At 44.3% G+C, this 11,660-nt stretch overlaps 1 protein-coding gene across 1 annotated transcript; it reads left to right on the top strand.

Annotated features, from left to right (window-relative positions):
• LOC104883906 (uncharacterized) lies at positions 1-678 on the top strand. The gene has a single exon (XM_010668482.2). The coding sequence runs from the start codon at positions 1-3 to the stop codon at positions 676-678; it is 678 nt and encodes a 225-aa protein (XP_010666784.2).
• Positions 679-11,660: the final 10,982 nt, after the last annotated feature.

The raw sequence follows: 11,660 nt of genomic DNA, 5'->3' as shown, positions 1-11,660 counted from the left end.
ATGAATGCAAGCCCCAAAGTTAAACATTTCCTTTGGAGATCCTACACGAATTCTCTTCCTACTCGTGCTCTTCTAAAAACCCGACACCTACTTGACGATGATGCATGCCCTTGGGGCTGTGGCGCCATTGAAACTACTTGTCATGCTTTGTTTGAATGTCCTCGTGTGCTCGAGCTTTGGCAGGACCTGGCGTGTGAAGAGCTTTGTTTTAATTCCTCAAATCTTGGGATGTGTGATTTGGTAGAAAGCCGGAAGAATTGTGAAAAGGCAACCCTATCTCGTGGCATATATTTGGCTTGGTGCATATGGTCCGAAAGAAATTTATGGGTCTTTCAAGGGAAGCGCACACCGAATCATGTAATTGTCTCTCGTGTGCAGCGGCTCGTGGATGAATATGGCAAATTTACGGCTCGTATCTACTGCACCAAAGCAGCGTCCTGTGTGCCTAGTGCAACGGTCTGGCGAGCTCCCCCTCTTGGTTTGCTGAAATTGAATGTTGATGCATGTCTTGCGGATGTTGGATGGGTTAGTTTAGGCGTGGTAGGTCGAGATTCTCTGGGCATGTTGTATTCGCGGCCACTCGGCGGGTTAAGGCTTTTTGGAGCCCAGAAGTTGCCGAAGCAAAGGCAATTCAAATGGGTGTTCGACTTGGTCTTCGATTTGGAGTTAGGGACATGATTCTTGAGTCGGATTGCCAAAGTGTTATAAAGAGGTTTTCAAAGCATGCTTTGTTTCTCTCGGATCTTAACATCATCCTCCACGATATATTAGCTTCTTGCTCCTCTCTATCTTCTCTTGTTTGGTCACATGTTAAACGTGATGGCAACTATGTAGCCCATCACTTAGCTAAGCTAGTTCTATTTGGTGTTGAACAAATTTGGGAAAACCACTCCCCCCCGGAGGTGGCGCCCTATGTACTCATGGACAAGTTGTCTTTGAATTAATCTAGCTTGCTTTCCCCTCAAAAAAAAAAAAAAATTGTTACATCGGTTGACCGCTACTTCAACTAGTTGTTATAGTGTGTTCCTAAAACAAGTTATAAGGCACGTCTATAAACCGCTACTCAGTGTAGTGATTCATTATAGAACACAACCAACTCAAGACAAACCAAGGCAACGCGCGCCACGAAGCTCTGTGCATCCTACATACAAGGTTTGCACAGCGCGCAACAAGCTTGCGCCCAGAATAGCGGTTTGCTTTGTCGAAAATGAAAAAAAATTCTCGCAAGTTATCCTATGTGGACATTATACATGGCATTAATTTCAATTTCAACGCATAGGAGAAATTAATACTTCCTTTGACATTATTCATGGAAAAAATTCTATATATTTGGGTGTAAGTATGATGCAATATCTAAGTATTTTTCTTATTTGCTCATTTGATGTAATATATTTTGTGGATCAATGGTTTTTATGGTCTAATATTTTAGTTGTTACTAGATATTAACATAAAGGTTGTTCACAAGAATATATAGTTTCGATTATGATTGGACTTCTATGATAACTTCTAATTATTAATTATTTTATAGTACTTCAAATAAGAAGGGTGTCTTCTTGAGAAAGACACAAAGGACCAGAACTTAGGGCGCGTTCTCTTCAACTAAAAAAATGAAATTTCAGGTCCAATAAGTTCAGATAAGTTCAGATAATTGCAATAAGATCCAATTAGGGCAATGAGTTCCAATCAGGTCTAATAAGGTCCAATAAGTTACAATCAGGTGCAATAAGTTCCAATCACGTGCAATAAGTTCCAATAAGTTCCAATTGCTAAAAGTTAATAAGGTCTAATAAGTTTCAATCGGATCCAATAAGGTCAATAAGTTTCAATCAGGTCCAATAAGTTCCAATGACGTTCAATCAAGTCCAATAAGTTGAATCAGGTCCAATCAGGTTTAATAAGTTTCAATCAGTTCAGTTCAGGTTCAATGAAATAAGTTCAGGGCCAATAAGTTGAAGAGAATGCACCCTTAATTGGTTTGAAGGTTTTAATTTTGTTAAATTTTAATTTATTTATCTTTATATTTCCTTTCTCTTTTTAATTTTCCTACTCAACTAACTAGCACTAGTAGAATAAATGTTATTTGTTGCGGTGATATTGCTGCGGTTTTACCTATACGCAACAATATAACACGCAAAAAAAAAATATATAGAAATTGACAATATTGCTGCGGTTCCCGACCAAAACCGCAGCAATATTATCTAACGAGTACTTTTTAAAATAAAGTGAGGCCTTGAACAACTAATATTGCTGCGGTTTCCACGTAGGACCGCAGCAATATATTAAATTTTTTTTTTTAAATATATTGATGCGGTCCCACGTGGAAACCGCAGCAATATTAGGCTGCTATATACTTAGCCGTAATATTAGGCGTGGAAACCTCACATATATTAATACTCTCACGCTGCTAACAAACCCTACAAACCGCAGCAATATAATTAATACCTATTGCCGCCCCCTTAATTGTTGCGCGCCCAAAACCGCATCAATAAGACACTTTTTAACAACAGCAAATAGGATTTATTCTACTAGTGTAGAGGGCATGTCTTTGTTTCACCTACTAATTGAACTGGTTTTTTTTCGTATCACTAGATCATCATCAAAGCAAGCCGCCACCATAGTTTAAATTATTTTAAAATAATTCATAATTGAGATTATTATGAGATTGTTTGGCATAGTTTGAATTACTACATTAGATTTTTCCTTATTGAACCCCCCTTCTAAATTATAGTTCATAATAATTCCTTTTTTTTCCATTCATATTTTTTTATCATTAATATTTATTTGAATAATATTATATTTTTTTATAGAGAATTTTATACTGCCAGATATGATTATTCACACGTCCTTTAGAAAAAGAGAAAAGGTAAGAGAAATTGTTCTCCGACTAATATCTTCTCTAATACAGTTTAATCTCTTGACCTCAAAGTCATAAAATACAAGTATTACTATTCAATCAAGAACTGCTATTATATGGTTATTATTATTTTCAACTATATATTTATAAAAATTATAGAAAGTTGTTATTTAAAACGCTTGTTAATTAAAACAAAGCTTGTATACGCATATAAAAATATATGACTAAAGAATCCTAATTTTGAAAATACAAGAGAAAAGTATGAGAAGAGAACAAAAATAATTTGAATAGAAAAAAGGAGAAGGCTAAATTGAATCATGTGCTTGAGAGTCGAGACCCAGTAAACAGAGATAGTGGCAATTAAACTATTCGTCAAGTGGAGGTTAGTTAAAGTTTAGTCTATGTTTTGGGCACTACAAGTGGACGTTATTTTATAGTAGTAAACCTGTAATTGGCAGTTGCGGTTTTGCAGTTTAGTATGCCATGCAATAGATTCATTGTACCAAGATGCTATAAATCCCGTAATTCGTCATCCTTGTCTGTTTTACTGTTTTTAGTAGGCTATCCTTATGGTCATTGGTCCGCCTCCGCCAGCAGCTGCATTTTATAACAAAAGATGATCTACGCACTCTAGATCTGGTGGTGGCCGTGGGGAGGGGTTGGGATTTCGATCTCAGTAAAGAGTTGGGTAAAGAAGGGAATACTGTTTGGGTCCCATAAGTTTTTAGTGGGCCCCACGTGTTCTCAAGCCCTAGGCCAGCTTGGCAATCCCCAGTGGGTCTCATCCGTTTGGATCTTGCGCCACCCTGGCAGGGCACTTTCATATATTTCAACGCCTATAAATAGGGAGTAGATCCCCATTTATTGAGGTAAAAAATTCTTGACAAACTACTTCACACTTACCAATTAAACCCATCAACTGACTTGATCGTCGAAGGGGCGATCCCGAATACACCCCAGGTGTAGTCTAACTCTCGTTTTTGCAGGTCTCTCGTCATTCTCCGAGCAGCCGGCCACTATCTCGACTCCTGATCTCGATCCATCCCGCATTTTACAAGTTTTTACCCGAACAGGTTGGCGCCGTCTGTGAGGAGATCGAACTAAAAGCCATGACCAAGACTCGAAGAACTCAGCAATAACAGAGGCCCCCGAGCCCATCACATTGCACGGGGATGCCACCCCCCGAAGTAGCTGATAAGACGGCGGGGAATCCTCGTCAGGCCCCCATCCTCTCATCCCGTCACCAGCATGTCCTCGAGGAGGTCCATCCTCGAGAGGCAACCAATGCCATAAACTTTGGGGAACCTCGACAGAGGACGATCATGCCCCGAGTTGACTTCCCTCAATTTGAGCAAACAAGTCTGAATCATGTTACCAGCAAGACCTCCACAGCTCGCAGATCGCATCAGCAACAATCTCGAGCACAGCCTTAGGGCCATAATGCTTAATTTTCCGAACGGAGGGGAGGGCACATCGACCAGGCCTCCCATCCCTCAATTGGTCTTAGGACCATCTTGAGTCGGTCGCCTCAACCCTCAGCCTCAGGTCATTGTCCTTGACCCTCCTAACTCCACTCGAGCTCCTCAAGGATCCGCGCGAGCTCCTCCCGACAAAGGAGACGCAAGGCATGTTATCAACAAGAGCTACCTAAAAAATGGTAGGTGGGACGCCCGCGAAGTCCTAAACGAGTGACGGGCCCATTCTAAAGGAGGAGAGACTCCCCCAAATCTCTAGTCAGGAACGGAAGGAATCTCGACATCAGAAGAAAGACGACAGAGAAAATGAGCAAGAATCTAATAGCTCTGAACCCAGTGAGGAATCCGAGGTCCAAATAGGAAACTTGGGTTTCATCACTCCCTTCTGCAAAAGCATTATGTGTACCCCCAACCCGCGAAAAGTTAAAGTTCGACCGATCGAGCACTACGATGGAACCACTGATCCTATCGATCATATGGCGGCATACAAGGCATAAATGAGTGTGCAAACAGGCAGCGAAGCTGCATGGTGTAAGTTCTTCCCTACCACCTTAAAGGGACTAGCTCTCACCTGGTTCACGGAGCTTCCCCATGGAAGTATTTCGAACTCTACGACCCTCGAAACGACCTTCAAACAGAACTTCATAGCTGGCCGAAGACACCGCAAGACCAGTGTCCATCTCATGTCTATTCGACAACGGAGGGACGGGGATCTGGCAGAATACATTAAGAGATTCAATGAAGAATCCCTAAAAGTCTCCGACCTCCAGGATAGTGTTGCGTTCACTACACTCATGCCAGGGCTATACCCCTCGAGGAGGTTCAAGCTCAAGCTCGCAGAGAGTGAGGCTTCAACGTTTTATGAAGCAATGAACCTGGCCCAAAAATTCATCCATGCTTCCTACATTTGCAAAACGCACGAGGAGCCTAGCTCCAACAAGAGAAAGCATGAGTATGTTTCTCGAGCGGACACCATAAGAGACGTCCCTAGAAAGGAGAGAGACAAGAAACCTCGACAAGAGGATAACGGGTATGACCCCCGATATACCCTTAACAGGAGGGAGATCTATCTTGATATCATGGAGAAGTATACTCTACCAAAGCCCAAACCCATTAGAACCGCCGTCAAGAAAAGGAACAAGAGGCTTTGGTGCGAGTATCATCACGACTGCGGTCACACAACTCGTGACTGTCGAGAGTTAAAAAGTGTACTAGACAAGCTAGCTGATGAAGAAAACTTGAATAGATACTTAAAAGATCCGAAAGAAAATAAAAAAGAGCCTCGAAATGAGAAACAATCCCGGACTGATGAAACGGCCGAGTATGTAAACGTCATCGCGGGAGGGTACACTTCGGGCGGCATAACCAACTACTCTCGAAGGAAACACCTCTACACCCTGAAACATGGGACGGACGTCACTACCTCAGCTGCATGCCCCACGATGACATTTAAAGATAGTCATCGACCAATCCAGACCCCGCACGACGACCCCCTGGTCGTCGAGATCAAGATTTCAAATCTAAGGGTAGGTCGAGTGCTGATCTACACTGGGGAGTTCCACAGACATAATAACCATGGACTGTTTAACAAAGCTGAAGTACCGGGAGGCGGACCTTATGCCTATCGACCAGCCTTTAGTTGGGTTCGAAGGATAATCCGTCCGTCCACTGGGATCGGTTAAACTCTCCACTCGAATGGGGCAGAAGGGTAAGGGAAGAAACGTAGTCGTTGATTACTTGGTCGTTGACACAAGCCAACCCTCAACAAGGTTAAAGCCGCTATCTCAATGTATCAGTTGTTGCTATAATTCGAGGGAGAAGACGACAAGGTCGCTCGATTGTTCGGGGACCAAAAGTCTGCCCGAGAATGCTACGTGAACAGTTTTAAGAACCAAGACAAAGAAAAAGTTACTCGAAAGAGAAAGCATCCTGAGCCTGAGGAACCCCTCCCTATCATGGGGCTCTACATGGCTTAAAATCCCAAACGGTATGAGAGGCCTCGACCGGCAGACAGGGATGAGGAAGTATGTATCATGAGAAGAAATGACGGACAGTTCGAACCGGCATGCAGATTCCTTGTGACATAAGAGCCCAACTCCTGGAGGTCATTCGAGAGTTCCAAGACGTATTTGATTATACCGTCGATGAGATGCCCATCTTATGATCCATCGATTGAATATCCGGGAAGGGCGTCGGCCGGTCAAGAAAAAGCTAAGGCACCAAGGGGCCGAAAGAAGCACCGCTGCCGCCGAGGAGGTGAAGAAGTTGTTGGCCGCAGGCTTCATTCGGGAGTGTCAATACACCAAATGGCTGGCCAACGTAGTCCTAGTCCGTAAGTCATCTAGGGCATGGAGAATGTGCATCGACTTTACGGACCTGAACAAGGCATGTCCGAAAGACGACTTCCCCCTCCCTAAGATCGACAGGCTAGTTGACTCGACCACCGGACATGCACTCTTCATTTTCATGGATGTTAATGCGAGATATCATCAAATCCCTATGGCCGAAGAAGACCAAGTGCACACAACCTTCACTACCAACTCCGGCATATACTGTTATAAGGTGATGCTCTTCGGCCTCAAAAATGCGGGGGCCACCTACCATCGGTTCGTGAACAAAATGTTTGAGAAATAAACAGGGGAAACTTAGAAGTCTACGTAGACGACATGATCGTCAAGAGAAAACATGAAGAAGATCATATCTTGGATCTAAGGGAAACACTTTCTACCCTGCGCATCCACAACATGAAACTCAATCCAAAGAAGTGTGTCTTTGGTGTGAAGGGGGGAAAGTGCCTTGGCTTCCTTGTGGATCAAAGAGGTATAGAGGCCAACCCCGACAAAATTGAAGCCATCATCGAGATGAAGATCCCTCGAATACTTAAAGAGGTTCAGCGCCTAACCGGCTGCATGGCGGCAGTGAGACGTTTTCTGTCGCGATCAGCTAAAACGAGAGTTTGTACTTCTTTAGGACGCTGAAACAACCGACATTTGACTGGAATGATGCTGAAGAAGAAGCTTTTCGACAGCTCAAAGCTCATTTGGCCAGCCTTCCTAAACTTGTTTCCCCTTTGCAAGGAGAGACACTTTTTGTCTATCTAGTCCTGTCAGATCATGCCCTCAGCGCCGTCCGGATCGCTGAGCGCGAAAAGAATCAGCATCCAGTCTACTTCCTAAGCCATACCCTTCGAGGTGGAGAAGCCAAGTACCCTCCCATTGATAAGATGATTTTTTCCCTTTTCCTCGCCACTCGCAAGCTCAAGCCCTACTTCCAGGCTCATCCAATCAAAGTTCTCACTACTCAGCCCATTCGAAAGGTCATCGAAGGGAGGAACCAGTCTAGCAGGGTGACAGACTGGTCCAATCAGCTTTCAGATTATGGCATCGAATTCAAGTCACGACGTGCTATCAAAGCCCAAGCTCTGGCAGACTTCATAACCGAATTCACTTCAAGGCCCGAGCCCACAGAAAAAGGCTTCTTGGAGCTGTTTGTCGATGGATCATTATCGAAGGCCGAATGTGGCGCCGGACTCTTAGTCCTAGACCCACAAAATAACAGAACAAAATATGCAATAAAGTTCGATTTTGCCGCCTCGAATAACGAGGCTGAGTACGAAGCAGTACTCCTCGGGATCCAGCTATGCAAGACAGCTAGGGCTCGAAAACTCAAAGCTCACTTCGACTGTCAGCTAATTGTTGGGCAAGTGACTGAGGAATTCGAGGCCAAGAAGGATAGCATGAAGATGTATCTGAAGAAGGTGAAAGATGAAATGGTTGATCTAACTCCCTTCAACATTACTCACATTCCTCAGTTTAAGAATCAACAAGTAGATGTATTGTCGAGGTTAGCTAGATTGACTGTGAATCTCTCGCCACGACTAATCATGTAGGAAGTGTTGAAAGCTTCGAGTATCAACAGGAGAGTAGCCACCCTTGATAAAAGCCCCACTTGGACGGACAAAATCATATCCTTCTCTCGAGATGGCGTCCTCCCTGAAGATGAGCTCGAAGCTGAAAGGGTCCAAAGACGAGCTCGATAGTTCGTATACCACGAGGGACAGTTGTATAAAAAGTCATTCACTCATCCCCTCCTCCACTGTCTGACTCCTCAGGAAGGAGATTATGTCCTTCGAGAAATACATCAAGGGGCATGTGGGAGTCACCAGGGAGCTCGAACGATCACAGCCAAGGCTCTTCGAGCGGGGTACTATTGGCCCACCATGAGAGAAGATGCCTCGAGGTTGGTTCAAAAATGAAAAGTCTGCCAGATGCATGCCAACCATCCTCATCATGCTGCTAGCTCCTTGACCACCATTCAGGCTCCTCTGCCATTCGATATGTGGGGAATGGACCACCTTGGACCATTCCCCTCCTGCTTCAGGACAACGAAGATTTTTGTTGGTAGCGGTCGATTACTTCACAAAATGGGTAGAGGTTGCACCTCTAGCATCCATTACTGATAAACAAGTCCAACAGTTCATCTAGCAAAATTTAATCACTCGATTTGGGATCCCTTGAGTTCTCATATCAGATAATGGCCACCAATTCAACACTGGTCCAACTCGGGACTACTGCTCCAAATTCGGCATCGAGTCCAAATTATCTGCCATTAGTCGACCTCAGACTAACGGGCAAGCAGAAGCGGCAAACAAAGTAGTACCGGAAGGATTAAAAACGATGCTCGAAAGGGGCCTAAGGTTCATGGATCGACGATCTACCATGCATCATGTGGTCCACGAGAACAACGGTCCGGGAAGCCACTGGACAAACACCATTCAATGTGGTGTATGGTAGCGAAGCTGTGCTACCTATCGAGATGGGCATCCCATCACCCAAGATAACATTTTATGATTATATCAACAAAGAGGAAGAGAAAAAGGTTAATCTCGACCAACTGTCGGAAACTCGAGGCACTTCCATCTTGAAAGCCATATCTTACAAACTCAAGCTGACACGGCTATTCAATCGTTGAGTTAAGCATCGAACGTTTCAGGTCAACGACTTGGGCTTAAGGAAATTTAAGGCCACAGGCCGAGAGCCTAAGTTAGGAAAATTGCAACCTAACTGGGAAGGACCCTACAAGTCACTTCAGTGGTTCGCCGTGGCATTTACTGCCTCAAAGATCAAGAAGGGAGCCTGCGCCTACGACCATGGAATGCCGATAATCTCCATAATTTTTGTGTTTAAAGTTTATCCCTTGAGCTTAGGGTATATTATGTTAGCTAAAGCTCAACTTTTGTAAAGTCACTTGTTTTTTACATTGATTCATAGGCCTTGTAAGAATCACTTAGCCTCTTTCTTGGCATTGATTCATAGCTATCAAGTCTTTTTGTAAAGCAGTAACTCGAACTAACTCATGTAAGTTACTTAGCAAATGAATGATCATCGAGTTTGTTTGTAAAATTTGTATGTCCAATCTTAGTCTAAAGCATATAAAGATGGTAAATCTCGAAGGCACAAACTTGATGAGAAAGCAAAATGCAAAGAATCGAGTTTTATTCCATTAATCGAGATACAAGGTATCGAAGTAACTACATTAAAAGTTGAAGAAAAAAAAGTCTAAGGCAAGCAAGAAAGCTTAAGAGTTAAACATTAACCCTGGTAGGAGACAAAAGTAAAAAAGAAAGAGCCTTGGGGGAGCTGAGGTGGCTTAACCCTTGAGGTTACCAGGAAAAAGAGCATGGTCCTCGACCTTAGGGGACTCACTAGCCCCCGCATCCTCTTGAGAAAGCGTCTCGATGCCTTCCTTAACTTCAGGCCAAGAAAGACCAGGAGCGACCTTCTCGAGAACAGCCCGCACCTTCCGGAGGGATTCAGCATGGCCTATCTCGGAGGCCTGCAGTGATGTATCCTCGAGGAAGGTCCTCCCTTCCGATGGAACCTTCCAGTCGTTTATAGTCACGTCTTGACAGGCTCAAACCTTGGCGATGGCCTCCTCAGCGTTCTTACAGGCCTTCTCCCCTTTGGTCATCCTTCTTGTAGTCTTTGAGAGCCTTCCACCGTCTTTTACTAGCTGACTCCCTCTGCGCCGTGATGTCCTTGACGAATTGTTCAAGGTCTGCTAACTTCTTATCAAAGGCCTTTTAGGCCTTCTTCATAACCTCCTTGGCCTCCGAGAGCCGCATCTCATCTATTCAGAGGCGGTTGATTAGGGCGGACCTCTCGTCCCAAGACATCTCCCTTGTCGAGGTTCTAGTAGTTAGCCCCGGCTTGGACCTTTGAGCCAGGTACGACACCCTGATTGACAGCTGACAACGAATAATAAGCAAGTCAACATTAAGTTATCACAAACAAAACACAAAGGATTACCTTAACTAAAGTCCCATTAACGGCCTCGATCTCCTACTTGTCAATGGTCAGGCAAGCTTTCTAGTCGACCTCAGTCACGAGGTGCCCCGAGGCCTTGTCAAACATCAAGGCCATTTCGGTCCTCGAGAGGGCCGAGAAGGGTACGCTAATGGACTCCTTAGTCCATGGCCTCTTCTTCGAAGGTTGAGCAACCACCACCCCCGAGGCAGCCGCCACGAGAGGTTCCTCGAACTTGAGCTCCCTCGGCTCCTGCTTGGGGACACGGGCAGTTAAGGGCAGGCCCACTCCCTCAACTGGAGGAGGAACCTCGAGTTTCACCTTGGAAGCCTTCCCCTCTCCCCTCGAAGGGCTAGCGTTGCTCGAGCTGGACTTAGCTAGCTGACGGCGTTTAATTAGCCGCTCGAAGGGCCTCAGCGGTGATCAGAGTTTAAGACATCGTCGCTCGAGATGAGTAGTAGGATTGAAGGTCGAGATAGAGAAGAGAGAGAAAAGAAGAAGAATGAGATTATGAATTATGAAAGTATTTTAATCCGTACTTATAAGGAAACATGACCACAGTTCCCAAGGTTGCACTAAATTCAATCCCCCACGTGTCAGCCCAACAGCGCATACCACGCGCTACGCTCCTATGTGCCCCAGGGCGCAGACTGTGCCGTCAAGGATCTTGAAGACCACCAAGGCTCGAGGATATTGTACCTCGAAAGACTATCATAACAAGTACAAAGCAAAGAAAAAGCAAGGAGAATGTTGAGAGTCAAAATTTCCATTCATTAAGTAAAGATCTAAATCCTAATAGCCATTCAAGGCTTGACTAAATACAAAATAGAAAAAAAGGCAAAAGACAAAATATTGAACAAGCTAAAAAGCTCATTCCGAGCTGCTCGAGCACTCGCTACTCGAGGTATCAGAGGATTATTTATTATTTCATCTGAAAGTTTGTTGCTAACAGTTCACCGAGTCACAGCTGTAAGCATATAATTTTTTTTTAAATTTCAAAAGTAACACAACTGTTGCGGTTGATAG

The sequence above is a fragment of the Beta vulgaris genome, chromosome 3, assembly GCF_026745355.1.
Source record: "Beta vulgaris subsp. vulgaris cultivar EL10 chromosome 3, EL10.2, whole genome shotgun sequence".
Classification (NCBI taxonomy): Eukaryota; Viridiplantae; Streptophyta; class Magnoliopsida; order Caryophyllales; family Amaranthaceae; genus Beta; species Beta vulgaris.
Note: the sequence above shows the minus strand (reverse complement) of the source record. Positions and strands in the feature narration are given on the sequence as shown.